This window comes from Meleagris gallopavo, chromosome 1 (genome assembly GCF_000146605.3).
Source record: "Meleagris gallopavo isolate NT-WF06-2002-E0010 breed Aviagen turkey brand Nicholas breeding stock chromosome 1, Turkey_5.1, whole genome shotgun sequence".
NCBI lineage: Eukaryota > Metazoa > Chordata > Aves > Galliformes > Phasianidae > Meleagris > Meleagris gallopavo.
In genome coordinates this window covers 172,640,763-172,662,637 of record NC_015011.2, presented here as the reverse complement: position 1 = coordinate 172,662,637, position 21,875 = coordinate 172,640,763, and the positions used below count along the sequence as shown (strand labels likewise).

The following is a 21,875-nucleotide window of genomic DNA, read 5'->3' as shown; positions in this document are numbered from 1 at the left end:
ATTAATACAAATGAGGCCTAAGTATTTCTTGGTGTTTTGTGTCTTGTTTACAGAGGTGGATAACAGAATAAGTGAGAATAAGAGAGGTGGGTAACAGAATAAGAAATTACAAGGGTGGATAGTGATAGGACAAGGGGGAATGGTTTTAAACAGAGACAGGGGAGGTTTAGGTTAGATATTAGGAGGAAGTTTTTCAAACAGAGGGTGGAACAGGTTGCCCAAGGAGGTTGTGGATGTCCCATTCCTGGAGGCATTCAAGGACAGGTTGGATGTGGCTCTGGGCAGCCTGGTCTAGTGATTGGCAACCCTGCACATAGCAAGGGGATTGAAATTAGATGATCATTGTGGTCCTTTTCAACCCAGGCCATTCTATGATAAGCTTCAACCATACTAATCCTTACGCTGAGGTAAGGGAATGCCATAAAGTTAATGCATTTTTTGTTTTCATTATTATTCCCTTTAGGCAAAGAGATGCATCTAGTCTGCCTGAGATATGTCCTGTGCAAATCTTATAATGTTGCATGGCAGATGCTCCATCATCCACATTCCATGTACTGTACAAGGATATAAACAGAATAGATCTCAAACCCTACCAAATATGCCAGCAACTTCAGCTAACAGACATTTTCATGTTTTTTGAGCAATTTAAAATTCCTGTGACAGGAATAATGAAGCAAATTTTGCCCAAAGGCACAGAGCCCTATTGCTGGGACTGACATGCTGTTTCATAGAAATCGTCAGTGATCATCGGATTCAATCTGTGCCCAGCTGCCCTATGAAAGACTTCTCATCAGACCAAAGAGCACTCAGGTGCCACACACCCTGGTTTGAAACTGCAACACACCCAGCATTAATTTATGAGTTTTCCTATCTGCAAAGCTGAGCTGCACTATGGGTGGAGTGTTCACACAGTATGTGCTGGCAGCCTTAGTGTGAAAATTAATTCTAAAGGCTGAATTTTTTGTTCAGTTCTCTGTTTTTGGTTTTCTTGGTTAAAGTTTATCCCAGTTGTGCCTTAATTTTCATTGCTTGAAGGACACACAAGGCTTTGCATCAATGCGAATTGCAAATCAGCTAAATGAAAGTAGCAACGATAAACAGGCAATCTATTCAGAAGGTTTTTGAGAGCTAAAACGTCAGTGAAAGACACAGGTTTTCTCTACTAATTATTACAAATGATGTAACAGTTAAACATTATTTAACTGCAAAGATTGATTAAGAGTGAAGCATTTTTAAATGATATGTCGAGAAATAATTATAGAGAAGATCAAATTGTGAAATATTGAATACAAACTGTTACATTTTCCTTAATTTATTGCAAAGCCAAGAGGTATTACAACTGAAATGGAGGTAAAATTTTTTAATATTTTGAAACTTCTAATACACTTATTGGAACACTTCAGTTTAATTAGTGATATTAGAAAAGGAACAAGTTATTTGCTTTGAAATTGAAATTCAATTCAATTTCTTTTCTAATTTTTAATTAGTTTTAAAATAAATTACTTTCCTATATGTGACATATGGCTGACATTCAAATATAGCATACTGAAACAACATGACACTGATGACTTCAAAGAGTAACAGTAAGATGTGCAATGAGAGAGTTTCTACTACTTATGCTTTAATTATTTGGGAAAGCATGATAAATGATAAAGAAATTATGATATTTCTCTGTTCTAAATGTACAATCCTAGGTTGCACAGACTCTATGATAAGTCCAGAAATACAAATGCAAAAACTGCTTGTTTTCAGCTCTGTCTTAAGGTACTTTCTACTGTTTCTCTGCTAACAGAGACATCCCTCCCCTCAGGGGGACACAGTGTTGACCATCTTCCTATCAGCTCATTGTCGTATTCTGATATCCAGAATTAAAAAAAATTAAGTTGAAATTCTTCCTTGAATAAGAAATTATCTGTGTTATACAGATGACATCTAGGGCTTAACTCAAATGAAGTCAATGCTATGACAGGAGATGAAGTCCTCTCTGTAACGTCTTAGTCCGAACACAAAAGATAAGATTGTCTTTCGTATGACCAATACTGATTGCTGCCATTTTAATGAAGACTCATCTGTGGATGTGCTACATGGAAAAGAGAAGGGCAAGTAGAGCTGTTAGAGTTCTGGAGCCTTCCACTAAGGGCAATCTACAGGCCTATGTTTCTTGCTGCATCATGAAAAATATCATGTCCTCCTCTCTCTTTGCTCCTCAACCCAGCCTGAATCCCAGTAACTGCATCTCCCCAGGCAGTTACAGCCCTTTCAGCTAATTTCACACTCAGAGCTTACAAGATATTGATGAGGTTATTTTGCTGCCTTTCGTTGAATTTAAGATCTCCAGACACCTTTAGGCATTTAGTATTGAGGAAAACAATTTAGCAGTAGCAGCAATAACACCAAAAGAAAATAGCAGTTACCTGAGCAGATCTGTTTCTCCAGGTTTAAATTAGCCAGTTCAACCACATTACATGTTATTACAAGAATAGATCAGTCACAGTAGATTAAATTTTCTGCACATATCATCTTGCACAAGGCAACAACTTAACTGCTATCAGTAAACTAAACAACACAGTCCAGTAGATCTCAAGGAATTTCAGGAAGAAGTTCAGAATTTAAAATTGAATATTAAAAATCTCAACTTGGAATAAAATTCCACCCCCTTGGCATTTCAAATGGAATGTAGTGTTATGAATCTTCACTGTGCCTGTACAAGGTCTGTAAGCATGCACTGAGAAAGTCCCATGGTGGGTTGGTGGATCTAGCATGCTGGTCCATCACCCAGTCTTCCCCATTTCAGGTAATTTTTTTACCTACATGCTTTTTACATCACTCCCTGAACACAGAATGCTAACAACCAAAAAAAAAACAAACAAAAAAAAAACGGAAACTACACAAAGATCTGGGTCAGAACTGAATAATACATTCTAGAACTAAGCCACAAATTTATGTACTGGATTTCAAGAAAATTGTGCCATGTTTTCAAACTGTAAATGCCAGGTGATATAAGGTATCCAGAGGAGAATTTCTTCCTGCACATGCTAAGATCACTGTATGAAATAAATGTTTAATATAAATGAAAAGCCAATTGTATTTGAATGTAAAGGAATTAAAAGTAAAATCATCTAACTTTTACATCTCTAACAATTTTTTTAATTGAATTTTTCACTTACAGATCACACTATTACACTGATTTTTTCCTCCTCCCTAAAACATTCATCTTTCTGTATTAAAAGTTTACCATGTAAGAAAATTTAACCCTGAGCTCCTGTTCAGGAATTACAAATACATTTTATTTCCAGAAGAATGCTGCACACCACTTTCACTTCCACTCAAAGGGACAAAAAGCCATAGATTTTGGAGCTCTAAATAAGAGAACACATACATGTAGCTCCACATTACAGAACTATATATATACTCAAATACAGTCACAGTTCTTGCAGTCAGTGAAAAGTCTGATCGTGCATATATCATGTACTTAAGAGAGGCTCTAAGGAAGAGGAACAAAAGACATCAGAATAGCTGTACAGTTACCTGGTGAGCAAAGCATTTTTCTAGAATTCAAGATACTGCTGGGTGAGATTGGGTGAGTCACACTGCTCAATGACTCACAGAATTAGGATTATGAAACTGATTTACCATAGACAAGTGCTGCATGCAGAAGAGCTATTAATCTTATTCTTGTTAGAGGAAGAATGTCCAGTACTTCTCTTATTTAACTTAATGAACAAATTGCAAATCAACATGACTCAAAACTCAACATGAAGTCAACATTCAGAAGTTAGAATGAATTCAGGATGAAGTCATTGAACTTATTTGTATATGCATCCAAACTTTACATAGGCTTACTGGACAGTCTCAATACTGCTTTAATCAAATTTCCAAGAAATATTAAAGAGCTTTAGAAATAATATCTACTAAAATTCCTTTTAGACTCAAATAGAGAATGCTTGCACAGTGGGAGAAACGTTATCTTCATCACAGCATAGCAGAAAGGTTCTAACAGTTTCTCTTTGCTCTCTAAGCCTTCTTTCAAAAGATTTTTATTCGGGTAGCAATTATTTTAAATATGTCATTTTTAAATATAATTTCACAATTTCTTAAATTTTCTTCATTTTTACTGTTTTTTATCAATTCATTTTCACTTAGCTATGATATCAACAGAAAACTCTTTTCTGTTTCTAAATTCTAAGTTTATTGAAGGAAAGGGAGTGGAATCATCCTAGCTGAGAGTATTTTAAGAATGATTTAGATAAACTTCTGTCTTTAGCAATCCTGAGAGAGTAGCACGTATGCTTTTTGTAAACTTACTTCTTCTGGTCATCTGGCATTGTCTCTGTTCCTTGACTAACTAAGCTTAGCTCATGTAGTCAGGAATGTCTAAGAAGAACAAATTTAAAACACTTTCATGCAAAATTTTCATGGAAACTGACCTGAATTGTGTGATTTGAACAAATATTAGTGAGGAAAAATCCATGTAAATATACATATATATTTAGAATACATACATATATTTCTTTGAATCTTTGGATCAATACTGCAAGAAGAATACTGGAGACTGCTTGGTGACTCACCATTCCATAACGTTAATACTTAAACACAGGTAGATGCCCATACAATTGCAGATATTTAAATATGTCCTTGCTGCATTCCTTGTGATGCTTTCTCATTTTAGAGTGTAGTAGATTAGACTCATAACTGTTATCAAAATTTGAAATTTCTCTTCACCTATGAATGTTTGAGCTTATATGAGTCCACTTATGAATGAGAAGAAAAGGGAGAGGCACTCACTTTGTAAGATTTTTGTGGTTAACTGCTGAGATACTGTAGGCATGTATGAATATGCATGGTACTTGTACATGCCACAATACTTTCAGGTAACGAACCAGAAGTTTTAAAAAGCCATGTAGTCATTTCATCTTTGCTGTGCCCAGTACACAAAGCTTTTCAAAATTATAGAACATATAATGTTCAGAGATAGATGAAGTTATTGAAAGTTGAAACTCTCAATGCAGGAAAGTTAAGGTTTTTTAGTTGTTAAGAAAAGAAAGCTTTACACAAGTTAATCTCTTCTCTAAAATCACTTGGATATTATCAAATCCAAGGGCCAGTACTTTCTTTAATAAGTTATTTAGGAAATTTTTTGTTAGTGTTGCAGATGTGTACAGATACCTGCTATCAGTAGTGTGAACACTATAGATGTGATTATCTTCCTGCAAAGTCTGAATATTAAAAATTTCTTCTCACCATATTCTACAGTGTTTTCTTTCCTGCAGAAATACTCCCACCTACATATTACACTGTTTATTATACTGTTCACTACTTTAAGTCTAGTGTAGTCTCCGGTTTGGAAGGGACTGCTGACAATAATTTGGATATATGTTCTCTCTTACTTCTTTTCCTACTGCACATCAAAAGTACTATGACGAAACCAAAGCATGACATTTCCTTTAGGTATTCTTTTCTTTTTACAGTCAGCTAAGTGAAATGTGCAGTTCAACTATACTCATCTACAATTTTATGTCCCTTTAAAAGTATGATCTTTTTTTTTTTTTTCCCCCAAAGAAGGAGTTATTAGCTACCTACGCCTTGTAAATGCCTGATGATTAGAATGAAGTACAGCCTCATCTCCCTTAACACAAGCAGTCCATCTGCTTCCATTTCAGGAAGGATGACTTACTACCATGTTCTGCTATTGCTATGACTCCTGTTTTGTCCTGCCTTCTACCTCCTTTTTCTCTTCTAGTCACACAGTTAACATTTATGATAAGTATAAACAGAACTCATTTGGCAACTGCAACATCCAGATGCCTTGCCTGGGAATGTACTTCCAGTGTCTGCCTTTGGGGTTTGTTCCTTCATTAGTTCTGCTTCTAGCAATGCTGATGGAGCACAGAGATCTATCTGAGCTGGCTTAAAAGACTTCTGTCTTCTCCTGCTTCTCTACTGTTCATTTATGAGTATCAGAATATCTTAATTTATCTTAATTCTCATATGCAAGACCCTAAAATGGAAATATGCATATTTTTATTTTATGTCAATGAATAAATTTAGTTGTAGTTGTAAAGTTAGTTGTAGTGATCATGTTCTTATGTGGGTATGGGGTTTATAAATCTTAGTAAAGATAGCATGTTCTGTATGTGTTCATATGAGTGTCCAGCAATGTTCATCTTACATCTGTGCTTGTGTGTTCAAATGTGCTTTTTGGAAAATCAGCACAACTAACAACAATACATACATATATACATATAGTAACAATGCTATATGTGTCGCCATTCCATTTTTAACATATTTTTTCTTGAGTCAAATATGACTGACGCTTATCTGTGGTGTTCTGTAACCCTATGCAGATTTTTAGCAAAAGTTGGACTGAGTTATTGAAGTATGAGCCTTTTTCTTTCTGACATAGTAATGCAAATGATTAATGTTCCAAGGCTTTGCATGGAGAGATGTTGACAGTCAGAATGATCTGTGTCAATAAGATCAAGATGCTGGATGCCACTGGAATCAAATGAATGGTTGAACCCCAGATCAAAACATCAAAAGCAGAATAAGCTTTGCCATGAGCCACTGAGAAAAAAATCCTGCAAACACAGTTTCATTTTTTAGCTTATAAAACAATGACTTCATGTAATTTCTGAGCTTCAGGATTATTATATTAGTGCTTAGCCATATATGTGTGCATTTTATTGCTAATAATTAAAAGTGGATTACAAGACAGGATGGTGGAGGTTGACAGCGAAATATTTCCAAGGTTAGTGGTATTTCTCACAATTTGAAAATGGTTCAGGTATGGGCTTTCTGTGGGACTATGGCCTACTCAATTTTCCCTGCGTTTTGACTGTAAACATATAATAACATACATAGACAACACCTTGCAGTGTTATGGAATTGACAACATTCTTTGAAAGGTGCACTGATGAAAACCAAAACTGCTCAAGCTCATGGCTGGGAGAATGACTATAAGTGATCTTGACAGTACTGTACTATCAATTCTAAATTTTTCGGGTAGACCTGAGATAAATGAGATTGAATGATGACTCCTTTCCCCTCAATGGACAAACTGAAAAACAAATGAGGAATATCTGTTCTGTTAAGTTTTTGTTAAAGCATCTCTGATTTATTTTGCTTGGGTCTCTTGTAAAGAAGCACAAGTACTAAAATTTCACTTCAAGCCTGAAGAAAAAGGAGGATTGTAACTTTGTGATACATGTAATTAGACTGGAAAAGACAGAAAAGAACTTTGATTTCTGAATATCTCTGTGGGTAGTCTCCCTGCTCTTATTTTCAGTATTAAGTGACTCAGTAAATTCCTATTCTTTTAAATTCTACAGTTTCACACGTCTGACTGAGATGTGAGTTTAACAAACTCAAAATTAAAAGTTCAGCTGGGTGGATTACCATTAGAGCACAAAAACAGCAAAATCTCCAGTGAATAATGAAAATTCTGATACAGTTTGCATTAGTTCCATATGCTACAGTGAGTAATAAGCAAAATTTTAACAAATGTATGGGAATTAAAAGGACTGATTACTAGTATTAACAAGCATTTCTAGAAGATAATGATTCAGGTTTCATAAATCTGTTTGATCTTTATTTCAAATAGAAAAATAAAAGTTATACTCCCAGCATTGAAATAAACTTCCATAAGGTAAAAAAAACATATATTTTATAAATCTTCCTTTCTTGTCTAAGCTTAAATGACTCATGTCCAGTTGCATTCCCATGTGTCTCAGTTACCTCTGCCAAGTTGGCTCCAGGAAAAAAAAGAAAAAAAAAAAGTATTCTGTTACTCTTGTTTTATAAAAAGGAGCAAGACAAAAAATTTTCAAGTCATGGTTCTCAAATGACAAGATGAATTTTCTCTAATTAATATATCTATTTTCTGGCAAACAGAATTTGCTTCTCTTTCTCATGCTACTGGAAAATGTATGCCTATCTTTAGTTTTAAAGTGACAGAAATGATTGAACATGCATTTTTAGTGTTCACATTTCATAAATAAGACAGTAGTACTGGAAAGCATTCAGAGAAGAACAACAGAATAATTAAACTTACAGAAGAATTTCCAAAAGTGGAAAGAGTAAGTGAGAAATCTTCAGTATGTAAAGACTGACATATGGAAAATACTTATGTTCCTCTAAAAGTAATGCCTCCTACTATGGAAGCTACAACTGATAAAGAGCTCAATAACACTGTTTGATAGAGCAAATTCTCAACTACAAAACTCTTTTGCAGCATAATCCCACCATTAGCTATGCATTTTTACCTGTGATATACAAAAGGCTGCATGCTGCACTTGTAACAGTTTTCACGACTGTTGTCACCATTGCTGAAATGCCCTACTCACTGCCAAAATGCACCACGCACTGCCTCACTGTGTTCACATCCATTTGTTGGTCTCCATAAATGTTCATCAAGTGTTAAATAATGTCAGTAGGTGCCATTTTTTTCTGCATGGAGTATCTTTGCATGATAGGCACTTCCATGTCAGACACCATTTTGTCAGACTGCCCCTCTGCTGCCATCTATCATATGGAAAATAAATAAAGAAATAAAATAATGGAATACTGGCAGGAAATTCTACTGCCATACCACCAATTTTTCCCTCTGCTGTTGTGGGCCAACATAATAAAATAGGAAGCATTACTTTTGGAGCAGCCCTTCAATAACATAGGTCCATGTAACTACGGGTTGTAAAAAGAGAACAGACATGGATCAACTGTTCACGGTTTTTACAGGTATGAGATCCAAGAGTAGTCAGATGAAGGCAAGGGATGCCAGCTTCATGGAAACAAGAGCTGATGAATCTTCACACATTGACTTGAATTCATCACTGAAGGATTCTGAAATGCTGAAAGGGTACGTGTATTACCCAGAAGACTGGATGAGTTCAGGAAATGATTACAAAACACACAGAAACCATATCTGTCAAAGCAAGACCCTAAACTGTGCTTGGAGTCCGGGAGAGTACTACAACAAATGATGGAATACACTTCCTCTCTTATGACACTCCTGCCTAGAATTTTACTGGCTTTTTGCCACTGTCAAACAAGCTACTAAACCTAAAAGGGCTTAGATGGAGGCAGTAAGATTGTAACTGCATTAAAGTTAGTTGAAAAACTTCATTAACTTCAACACAAGTTATCTCCTTCATTGAAGGAAATCATTTATTATCTTTCAGGCTTTATTTCACCACAGCTTTTGAGTTCAAGGTGTTACTTCTTACAAGTAATTAGATTTATGTACTCTATGCCTGGCAAATCAACACTGCCTTTAAGAGAAGGTAACAGCAGTGTTTTTTCCAACACTTTAAAAGACACAAATTATCAAGAATGGCTGACAGTTGAAATAGGAGTCTTTCACTCTGAATTAACTTTATGTGAAAAAAAAAATGTTTCCTTTGGTCAGCTTCATCTATTTGTTCAAGTAGAGTACATTCATTTTTATAGATCTCTTACAACTTTTGGTAGAAGTCTTGGTATCTGTTGCTTCTTATTCAACAGATAGAGAATATTTTCAGAATTAAATATAATTAAGAATTTTCTGTCACCTAAATAAGCCATTCATTTTGTTCTTAAAAGCAGCCTGGACTGATACAGTTGAGCAATTACATGCACACTTATATGGCATGGTTTGGATAGTGGGGGGCTGTAGGGAGCCCTCTGTGAGCAGAGCCCAGCACTGTCCCATGTCAGATCAGAGCCACTCCAATGGGACCACCACTGCCAGAGCTGAGCCATGAGCAACACTGGATGTGCCTCTAGGAGAGGAGATGTTAGAGATGCAACAGCAGCTGGAAGAGAGAAATTTTCTCCTCCCAGTCTTCTGAGGACAGCATGCGGAGCTTAGCTGCCCATAAGTGTGAAACTGTCACACCACGATACCACATTGCTGGCTTATGGTGTCACTCCTATAAATACTATTTAAGGCACTAGTGATACGATAGTATTTTGTTTTCTTTTTCTTTCCCACACATTTTTAAGTGCATTCTGATGTATCCCTTGATTACTTTAATATGAAATATCCAAGATGATATACAGTAAAGTGTTCCATCCTCAAATGCCAACGCACTGCTAAGCCAACCAGTCCTACAATTCATGCCATTTTTCAATCATTACTGCTCCTAAACTTTGACAGGCTGTGAGACAACTTAGTTGTTTAAGTAAGATCACAGCTGAAGTCAGTGGCAAAGCAAACTTTGACTTAGCTGGGTAGGTGATTACTCACAGCTTATGGAATAAGTCTTTGTAGGGCTGAGGTTATTGAAATGATAAATTAATTAAACAGACATCCTAGATTCATTAAATGTGCCAGATGCTATAGGTCAGAAAGCTATTAAGACATACACACAGCTAAGTACAACAACAGTACAGCTACGCTGCAAAAAAAATAGCTCTGATTACTGCATATCCTAAAAAACTACTATTTCTCAAATTACTGCTACCTATTTCAGTATCACCTACACCAGCAAATGATAGAGTGCTTTTCAGCTCGCTGTGATCTGGCCTTACTGTTACCACTCAATCTTTTAATCTTCTACTTCAGCAAACCATGACTTTTCCTACTCTTAAAACCTCTTCCAAATCACTTCAGCATTTGTCTGTTCCCTAGTGTGCTTCCTCCTATTCTGTGCACTTTACTTAAACAGTCTCTTAATCTGTTGGAATTGAACAGCCGTTAACACTTCTTTTAAATTGGTCTTAATTACTATTCCTTTCCATTCTCATCTCTAATCCATTTTACACCTGTAATCCTGTAGCAACTGATTTCCAATTTTCTTTCTTTTTTAAATAAATTAAATGAGATATCTTCTTGTTTTTAGCAGTGTAAAACACTTGGGGATGCTTTCATTTATTTGTTTTACTTTAGCTGTGTTTCTGACAAATGCTGAAACCCAGAAAGTCAACAGAGAGAGACAAGAGTTAAGGATGACAACTGTCATTCTTTTTTGCAAAGTTAACCCCCTGATAAGAAACAGATTCATTGTCAGCACTCTAGAGGTACAAAACTAAGATTACTTAAGGTCTTTTATTCACTAAGCTGTTTTCAGAGTTTGTTTCAGCCTCTAGTATATTTGAAGATGATTTTCCCTTGAAGAAGTCTATTCAGTCTCTTTGCACTGGCATTCAAGGTTTATTTAAACAGCTCAAAGATGAATCCCAGTGCCCTCAATGTCTATCTGTGTTCCAACACTAAGACAGAGCTCATGTTTTTTGTTCAATAGGGCACAGTACACTAAATATAATGACTAAAAATTGAATATGTGATTAACAACAATAATCATACATTGTTGTTGGTAGAATCTTCAAGCAGAGAAAACATACTCTGAAAACATATCTCTGCAAATGTGCTATGCAATCAATGAAGAAAAGGGCCTTCTTTATGATCCTGAGCAAAGTAAGTCTGTGTTTCATCTATGTTATTAGCTGATGCTAACTTCACTTGAACTAGCAATTCTGTTTAGCATACGGGTTTTGGCTATCACCTCTGTTTCTAAAATGGCAACCCAAGCCAAATCCTTGTATTTTATCCATTTTGTTTTGGTATTAGCACTAACACTTAGATGATACACACCAGCTACTCTAAAATTCCCTTTTTCACTGAAAATGTATCCTCATCCTCTGTTCTCATTACAGTTCTAACATTTAAGGACAGGAGATCAGAAAACAGCGTCAGCCCTCAGGCATCTGCCATGGCAATGCCCTTGTGAAGCAGCAGCAGGATCCTGAAAGGTCAACTACCTTTTCCTTTATTATTACGCACACTGTGGTCTCCAAACTTGGAAGCAGCTCTCTGAAGAAGTTTTGAAGCTGCATAGCATGAGGGTCTCCTGCCTCCTTTCTCTGAGAGCTTCCCTGTGAAGTTTATTTAAGGATCAAATGGTTAAAAAACATTGTTCTTAGGCTTATGTGGACAAGATTAATAGATTGCTGTGTTTTTAAATGGTGTAAGTTATTATTTCTACATGAAAGACTAGAAAAAAAAAATCTTTCTGGATAATAAACAACATTAATAATACTGGTTCTATCCTAGTTAAGATATGTTTGCTACCAGATTTAAGAAAAACATTCCCTAGTAGGAACTGCAACTGTTAGCACAGTGTCAGGGCTGTCAGCTTCATGCCCAGACATTGCTGGCTGTTAAAGAAGACTGTCTCCTGGGACTTTCTAAACTTGTAAAGAAAGGAAGTGCCTCTGGACTGCTATTAATTTTTCATAACCTGGTAGGTTGCCAAAATAGTCAAATTTACAGTCCTTGATTGCTTGTAGTGGCAAATAAGCTATAGTTGGCCAAGAATTAGACTTAAATACCATTTAAATCATATAAAGAAGTGCAGTGAGAGTTAAATATTCCTGGCCAACTAGATATAGTCAACTATCTGTGTATGCACATGTGAAATAGAGAGATGCTTTAATGGGCTGTATTCCTGGCATCAGGATAGATCTTTTTCTCTCACAGGAGCAAAAATTAACTTTTAACGTGTGCCAGTAAAAGGAATGTACATAGTGCCCACAAATATGTACATATATGTAGAATTACATATGTGTTCTTCTGTTATTTGTGTATATATAGATATGTTTGTATAATGTACATACACAAAAATATAAATATCTATAAGTATATTTGAACACAGAATACAATTTGATCTGTAAATCATTTTCTTCAAAATATTCAAACTACAAACATATCTGCTTGCATTTCCTATAAAACGTGCTAGTGGAATCCCTGTGTTAGAAATTAACTCTACCACAGTGTTTTGAATTCAGGACAGTTGTTGGGATGCCAGAAGACATTAAAAAAATTGGAGAAACTGAACAAATGTCTTGATGCTTCCTACAGAGCAACAGCCGGTAGACACAAATAGATAAAACAGTAAAGTAAAATCGTGTTTCCATATGATTAATGAAATATGTCATTTCCTGGAAGTATGAACAACAGCTTGAATGTATTGAATACTGAAGAGTACAGTAGGGTTTTTCTTAGAGGAGAGACTTCTGAGACTAACTTGTTGCTTTGATGTGCCGTCATCTTGAACTGGCAATTAGTTTTCTAATAATGCTGTCAAAAACTGTTTCGAATGGTTCCTGGAGGTTCTATAAATTCTTAAAAAAGAAGGTTGGTTTAAAAATTGCAGGTGTGGTTTGTTTAGTTTGCCTTCTTAAAATTTATTTCCCAACAGCAGAGAGTAGCAAGCATTCTTTCTATCAGATACGGTGAGATTTTAGTCCTTGTTAACTGCATCGGTATGCTTGAAGAAAACAATCACTACTTCCCTCCATGAAAAGATTCAATGTGAATTGCAAAGGAAAATAAATATTTAGATAAAGAATGATTTGAGAGAATGGTTGAGCACTCTCCTCAAGTTGTGGGGGCTGCAGCCATGAATGGTAACAATGATGGCAAACAAATGAGTGTTTTAGGCCTACATATTTTTCTAAAGAGCCCAACATCAACAAGATTTTGGAGTAGGTTCTCAGCAACTTGTAATTGCATTAGCTGCATTGGAATGGAGAATGAGTCCCAATTTATTTTTTATAAACCTCTAAATTATTGAGAAGAAACAAGAAGCTGCCAGAGCATTATAATTCTCTTGGAATCAAGGGGGCAAATTTTTGAAACAACATCTTCTGTCTGAGACAACACATCTATGATTAATGAGAAGGCACAATTGTTTCATTTTGTATTTTGCAAAATTTCACGTTAGGGCGTTAGAATTTCAAAGGACTTTGACCATTATCATCATTAACATCTTTGGCTATAAAATGGGCTTGTTAAATCATAGCTACTTGTACAAAAAAAGTATTAAAAGTTTTCTCAGACATTTGTGATAAAATCATGAGAAAAACATCAAATAGCGAGTTGTGTCTCTGTTAACCAAAGTAATGCTTCAAAGTACAATGCCAACATGCAGATTATCAACATCTCCAGTATAATTACATTACATGTTAAATGCCTTAATGGCATTTAATGGATTCAATGTCATGAATTACTGTAGTATTCATATTTGCCATGTCATCAGATAAAAAATATTCACCAGAACTTTCAAATTATATCCTTTTAGCCTGGATTCAGGCAAATATATCGAGGAAAGGCATGAAGTTTAACAAGAAGCACCCTATGAAGCAATGCTGACAGTGGAACATACAGTAGACAGACTTCTTTATTTTTAAACACTTTGCATTTATTTTTTCAAAATGAAGTCCATTATGTGCTGACCACAAAGCTTAGCCTTTTTGAGCTGTTGATTGTTTCAGGTAATTTTTTATTGCAGGCTTTAAGAAAACCGTTAAAGGAAAGTGTTAAAATAACCATAAAGAATCAATTAGTCAAGATAACACTGGAGGAAAATAACTAAAATGTTGTTTTGTCCCAGTATAATTGTTATATCTACATTTCCAGAAGGAAAGCAAGCCCAAAAAGATGTCTATTATGTTACTGACAATGGGAATATCATGGAAGATATGAGCATGAGCTGCTCTATTTGAATGTGTTAATGTCTCTCAGTAGTCTTCATTGTCCTTTTTTTCATGTGACTACTTTGAAACGAGAACTGATCTTTCCATTTTTGTTTTGTAGTTTTAGTTCAGGACTAAGTACATATACTTACCTATACCATAGGTTTTCAACAAGTGACATCAGTGCCTTGGGTTAGCTTCTTGGTTGGTTTTAAAAATTAATACAGCATATTCTTTGTATTATTATTATGAAGCCTTATCAATCATTATGTGCAACTAGGAAGTACTCTGATCAAGAATATTTTAAGAATAAAGATGAGATTAGTATCTGCAGTCCTAAGAATCCAGAAAAGACATACAAGGTCAGTTTGTCATCCTAATCCTCCTTTATTACTAACAGGAAGAAATGCACGTCCTGCACAGAACAATTAATCTCCTTCAAAACAGGTCACATGAATCACCTTAAAAAGTTACTAGGCTCCTTCTACAGGCTATAAAGTCTAGCGTGCTTAGCATTAAAGTGTCTAAATAAATCCAAAGAGAAGAAGTTAATGGCTCTTGAAAAGCAATTCTATAGCTAAGATTCATAAGGCAAAGTAGGGAACTATTCTGCAGACAGCTTGGTTTGCATAGAACCATAGAACCATTAAGGTTAGAAAAGATCACTGAGATCATCCAGTACAACCACCAGCCCATCACCACTGCACCCATTAACCACATCTCTTGAGTGCCACATCTCCACAGATCTACTAGATAGTAGATCTACAGGGAAAGGGTATGATTTGAAGGTGGTAGCAGTGGGTTTTGCAGGCACATACGTACTATAAAACAAAATAAATTTGAGAAATAAACTCACCATACCAGCACAAACAGGTTCAAGAGATTTACTGCACGTCTAATCACTTCAAGTGATTACCATCAAAAAAGAAAGACAAACATCTCTCCCAGTCCAAAATCAGATGCTGAGGGTATATGCAAAACACAAATGGGATATTTTAGTTGTTTTCCAGTGGAAGATAAGCAGAGTGTATGCAGCAGGCAGTGCTGAAACATAGCAGGAGGATTTATTTTGAAGTGTTTTGCTAATAACAAGCATTTCCACATGAACAGAGATTAAAACAATGATGTCATTGCTGACAGACAATTTTCATTGTAATTATGTATCCAGTACACCAAGAGGCACTGTAGAAATAGCAATGCTGAGAGTGTTTGAGAAGAATCTGTCCTTGCTTTGCTTTGCTCCACAGAAGCAGGATGTGTTCTCCACGAGAGAGACATCTTGCACTAGCAGGAGGTAGGCTGTGAGCACCCAGAACTGTGTGTTCTTTTAAAATGGTCCAGTTGACACTCCTGTTTTCCTTGGCACAGCCACAAGGTTTTTTTCAGCTACCCAACCCAAGAAATTCTTTAAAATTCTGGGAACACACAACATGATATTTGAAATAATTTAACATGGTGTAGTGATACTGTTATTGTTATGATCTCTGCGTCCATACTATGAAGGTCAGTAGGACCTTCAGATACTTCAGAAGGAAGAAGACACCTATTTTCTGGCCACTCTGAATGTGCATTTTATTTTCTTTTGACACCACTGGGATAAAATTAATCTCATCTACATTTAGATGTGTGAAACCCAACATCAGCAACAATAAACACCTGCAGAGAGCAATTCCGCCTACTCTACACGTATATGAATTGCATAGTTTAGCTTGTCCACTGGAACTTTATCTACATCTCCAGATAGTACATGCAGAGTATAGGTGCTTGGTTTGCAGCTGGCAACCAAATCTGTGTTGTCTAGCTGAAAAGAATCTGACCTTTTGTGCAAAAATCCCTTTTTAGACCTATTCAGGATTTGTCAGTAGAGACATTTTTGACATGGATCATTATATACAACTTTATCAGGGGAAGACTTAAATCAGGCACAATATGACCTTGTATCTTCTGCTATATCCCTATCATCTGTTCCTACATGCAGAAAGTAAATGATCTGTTCTGCTTTTTAAAATGGAAAAACTAAAATTAAAGCATTTTATTATTTTATATAAGTGTAATGTTTAAATTCAGAAAACAATGAAAGTTTCCTTGGGAATAAATTTGGTGCTGCTCTTTCTTCTTCATCTAGTACATTTAGTTCTGACACCGCACTGCTAGTCTGCTGAAGGCAATCTGTATGCTACAGAATACTACAGATTTAATCTTCAAAAAAGTATCCTCTAGTATTCTTCTCCAGATTTATGGCTACACAGAAGGAACAAAGGCAAAAGCCTGTCCATTAATCTAATGAACTGAGGGCTGCATTGATTTTTCTAGGACTGCTAACTTCCTGTGATTTAAGTAGGTATCTTGATTAAATGATGGTTAAAGTAAGCAAATTGAATTCCCACTTGATGCATCGCAGAATCTACCATAGGAAGGTCCTTACTGGCAGAATGCCTGCTTCTTGTAAGGAGAGCCCAGGCTCTCAGGCAAGCTTCCCACTACTATACATTATGGATTAGATTCAGAATTGTGTTGATGCTCCTCTCATGCTTTAGGGCATGGGTTAGTAATCACCCCTGGTAGTTGGCCATCACAAAGAGCATCATCAGCTCTCTGACAGCTGCTGCCTCTCTGTGATGGACATCCAAATCAAAAAGAAACAAATGTTTTAGGTAAGCACTGACAGTTAGCATATGACAGTGGTTAGAAGAATCCTTCTCTAAGTAAACTGGGTTGCAGAAGGGGTAGCTGGCAACTTCCCAGAAGCATACATCCAACAGTTGTGAGTTCATGCTCTATGGGAGTTGTTTCAAAAGTAGCACAGAAGTTTGGTGCAAGTGCACGTGTATGTGTGTGCAAGTATTTTTAATCTGTGTTTTAGTATTTTTAATCTGGTTTTAGTTTTTTGAATCTTCATGCCCTACTACCACAGCTCAGCTGGGATTCAACAAACACATCTTAAGAAGGCAGGCTCCTTGCCTCAGGTCCTGCTACACAACAACTAAAGAAAAATGGCACTTGTGGAGGATGATTGTTCCATTCCAAAGGAGAAGATGAAGTAGAGAGATTGGTCACTCTTAGCTTCTGCTTCTCTTTCTCCAGGAGAAGAAAAGAGAGACTACAGGGTCAGTTCAACAGCCAACACAGAGGTATTCCATGTCAGTTTGGACACTAGTTGCTATATGATACATGACCTATAGGAGACCCTGTGTCCTAGAGTGAGAGGCAGTTTGCAGCCACAGAATGTACCTTAAGTCAACTAAAAAGACAGGATACAGTTCTGCATGGCCAACTGAACTGTACCTCACATGGCCAGCTGGCAAAAGGACAGGAGGAGCAAGAGCCCATGGCATCTGCTTTTCCGTTCTCATTTTAGGCATGAAATACAGCAAGAAGAGTGTATTTCTGGTTCTTAACACTGCTTAAAAAAAAAAGTAGAAAATGGAAATAACTTGTGTATCAGGAAAATACTCATGAAGAACAAATGTGCTGAGATCACAGGGCTTGGCTACTTCATTGACAACCCATTCACAAGAGGTGGGATTGGGGTCTCTGCCTTCTTGGGGAGGGCTCCTGCTCCTCAGAAGCTTTTCATAGTATTTGGAAAAGTACCCCTGAAATAACCCATACTGTATATTTTGGAAAATTCCAGGGGAAAATCTCTTTCTCCATTTACTATTCCTCTCTCTATTCATTACATAATATACCAGATAATATTACTACCATCATACTCAAATGGTTCCCCTGACACACACGTGTGTGAGAGAAGCTCTTGAGGTGGTTTATCCAGCACAGGCTCAATGACCAAGCAGAAGTTGTTCTAGACTGCAGTGGGTAAGTCTGACTGGTTCAAAATCTCTATGATACATTAAATTCACCCAAACTGAAGGAGTTCTTCTGTCCTCCCTCAGCCCATGATTGCTGAAAAATAGTTTAGCTGCAAAAAATGATAATTGTAATCCAAAGTTCTTTTCAGCTCTTGTCTCACACCCATCACTGCCTAAATTAGAAACAAATGATTGAGAGAAGTGGAAGAGTTATTTTATGAATTCAAACTGATACATAAGTTTGATAAGGTAGAACAGAAGAAGAAGAGAGAAAGAAAGTAGAAAGAAAGAAAGAAAAAAAAAAAGAAAAAAACAAGCCCTGAGAAAAAATGAGAATGATTTATTTTAACATGGATGTTGCTTTCTTTTTCCTGTGCAGCACATTAAAATCCATTAATTCCTTTGTCAACTTCACTGTGCAAAGCAATTACCTCTTATTCCAACTGTTTTTCAGATTCTGTTTGACAGAGAGCTAATGCACCTAGGAGTGACATTTGCATAAAAATCTGTTACAAAAGAAAAAAAAAGGATTCAGTTGGGTTTCACTGTATAAACCATAGTAATTAATATGTATTTAACCTGTTGAAATAGTTTTCCAGCAACAAATGTCAATGGACCTGAGGATTCCGGCATCTCTGTTGCTGGTGTTAGTGTAATGCTGTGCTTAGAGTAAGGGCCAGGCTCTGCCTTTCACCTTCCAGGGTAGAAGCAGGCCTTCTACAGCAGGTAGTTTCTGGAGTCTTGTTTGATGACACAAAATACAGTGATGTAAAACTGATTTATCAACAAAGCTTCATCTCCAACTTGCTTTCAGGAAATAACAATATTATGCTTAGTAAAGTCACCAGACTATAACCCAGCACACCTGAAATCTGATCCTGATCTGACACTCGTGAAGCCATGGAATGTCTCAATAGAGCAGTGCTTTCTAAATTTTTGCCTGCTTTTTCTTGAGATAGGTTATAATGATCCTTTCTCCCCACTTCTATGCTGTCTTTCTATAAGACAAGTCATGCTGACTCAATCTTTATTTTCAGAAGGAATTCAGTCCTTTTCAGCACTGATTACCAGAATCACCAATGTAGCAGAGCAGACAGAGATGCTACAAGAGATTTTCCCTGTTGATTTTAACTCCTCACCACAATGAATCATGCTCCTGAAAAAAAAACTTGGCAGATTAAACAGTGTACTGGCAGGGAGACAGGTCTCAGGTGTTGGGGGGAGCAGTCACGCTCCTTTCCGTTTGTCACCTAAGGCAATATACACACATAGATAGTGCTGAGAGCTGATTCCTTGATAGATTGCTCTACGTGAGTCCTCTGATATAAACTTGATGGGCTGTCCACACTATAGAAATGCAAACCCACTTCAATCAAAGCAGAGCCATTTTGCTCAGGACATGATATTTGCACCAAAAATACTGAAAAAGAGGCAGAATCATACCGGATCTGGAATGACCTCAGCTGACTTAATACTGACTATCAGTACTTGGCTCTATATAGGAAAGATAAGGAGAAATGGAATTTCTTTCTGAAGCTATTTTAAGTGCAATGACTACTAAATATAGTGTCAGAATAAGTGGCTGAAGTTAAATTTAAAAACAGACATGTTTATGTTTTGCTGTTTCCAAATACAGTCTCATGTGTTCCAAAGTCTGAACAACAGAAAAAAAGAAAGAGCAAAAACTATAGTAAAAAGCCCCATCGTTTTGCAAGGTAAGTGAGGTTTTTCAGTACCTTCAGAAGGTAAGGCAAAAGGAAAAACAAGTGTCACGAGACTTTCACCCATTTTGATATTAAAGGACTCTTCCTGAGCCTTGTCTGTGAGCTAGCGTACTGTCAGGTCCCCTCTAAGTCTGTCATTAGCTATTCCAAGACAGCTGTAAAGCAGTCCAGTGCATCTGACTTCTCTATATGTAGAATTCCTGCTCATGTCAATATAGTAAAATTAAAGAAATTGTACATATTTCCACAGACAACCTTTCTAACCTATCAGAGTCTCAGCTTCAGTAGAAGGAACACAAAGAGTGATACATGCATTCTATGTCACTGCAGTACAATCAAACTTAACATTTCAAGTAGATTGTGCTCAAAGATACTCTAAGGCCAGCTTCTAATTTAGTGTGTGGAGCAAAAATTATTTCCCATTCTGTGTTTCCTGCACGCTGTAGAAATTCCATGCATGCATGAATTCTTGTACAAAGAAGTGTTTCTCAAGCAAAAGCAAGGAGCAATCTCTATTTTACAGAGTCACATAATTGTAGGGCTTGGAAGGGATCAAGTCCAACTCTCTGCTTTTCACTCTTTGTTTTTGAGCAATGTTTTTGAGAAAATAGCAGAAATGCAGAGCCTGGAAAGTGGTCTTATTTACTTCCACCTAAAAGATGTGTCAGAATTGGAAGAGCCATCTCACTTCGGGGGCACGCTTCAATAAATGTAATTTTGGTTACCATGCTAACAAGAAACCACTCAACTGAGTGCAGTAAAACAAAAGTGCAGAAATGACATTTCCTTGTGGAAAGAAGGAAATATATTCAATTAACAGATTGCAGGTTTTACCAACCGCAGCGAATTTCACAGTTCTTCCCTTTTGCAGAGTGCAATCTGCTGTCGGCACGTAAGGCTCCTAAGCATCAACTGCTTCATCCCAGCAGGACCTCAGCCTCTGCCCTATCTCCTGAGGGCCAGCACCTCCCGATGCCGACCGGGTGAACCCCACCACCCGCTCTGAGCGCCCTTTCACCGCGCAGCTCCCGCATCAGCCTCGCATTTCCCATCCTCCCGGAGCTCTCCGTCAGGACCCCGACCCTTCCCAACGGATCGCAGCGCGTCCCCTCGGGGTCCAGGACGCCCGCCGCGGCCGTGCGGTGGGTGCGGGTGCGGAGCGCTGTGCCCCAGCGCGATCCCACCCCCGGCCGCCGCTGTCCCGCAGGTGTCACGCTTCGGGGATTGCTGATGTGAGGGGAAAAAGCCCACGTTCTGTTCGGACACGTGAAGGAGAAATGTCTTAATTCTCGGGTTGGGAACAAAGGGGTGAGCAACGTCGCCCCGTGCCCGTGTAAGCGCAGAAGTGACACGGAGACTTTTTGTTGTAGAGGGTCAAGAAAGGAACAAAAGATTTAGAAGGAAAATACAGCAAAGTTATGGGGAACTTACTTGGTTTAGGTGCGTGCGTTGGCAGCCGGCATCTTCCTTCCGAAGTTCCTGCGGTTCACATTTTCTCCGGGAAGCGCCCTTTTTGTAAGTTAAATCCCTCTGAGAAATGTTCGTTTTGTTTCGCTCCCTCTCAGCCACTTTTCCTCATTTTTACTTTATTTTCCCCATATCTGCCCCCGGCGCAGACGCTCGGACGCTAGCCCACCGGTTAGAGGCTCTCCATCACTTCCAGCCCAGGGGACCGCGCCTGCCGCCGGGCTTCGGAGCAACAGATGCGAACCACGACCTTCCCCGGCTGCTCAGTGCGGCTTCTCCTCCTTCCTTGGGAGAGCCTCATGCTGCCCGTCCAAAGTAACGGCTCCTTCCGACGCGGCGCTTCTCCCCGGAGCGCAGCGCTGCGAGGCGGGACAAGGACACGGAGATAAAGGGGAAAAACACCACGGACACTAGCACCGGCTCG

The 21,875-nt window shown here is 37.6% G+C and overlaps 2 protein-coding genes across 2 annotated transcripts in view; both read right to left on the bottom strand.

The window, feature by feature from the left end:
- LOC104917567 (short transient receptor potential channel 4) overlaps nucleotides 1-21,869 on the bottom strand; it is a 78,264-nt gene extending 56,395 nt beyond the window's left edge. Inside the window, exon 1 of the mRNA XM_010728961.3 lies at nucleotides 21,416-21,869. The gene's annotated coding sequence lies outside the window, so the exon portion shown is untranslated. The remainder of the gene's footprint in view (nucleotides 1-21,415) is intronic.
- Nucleotides 20,999-21,875, bottom strand: part of LOC100538928 (short transient receptor potential channel 4) — a 39,862-nt gene continuing 38,985 nt past the window's right edge. Inside the window, exon 8 of the mRNA XM_010729005.1 lies at nucleotides 20,999-21,211. Coding sequence (XP_010727307.1) covers nucleotides 20,999-21,211 — 213 coding nt within the window. The remainder of the gene's footprint in view (nucleotides 21,212-21,875) is intronic.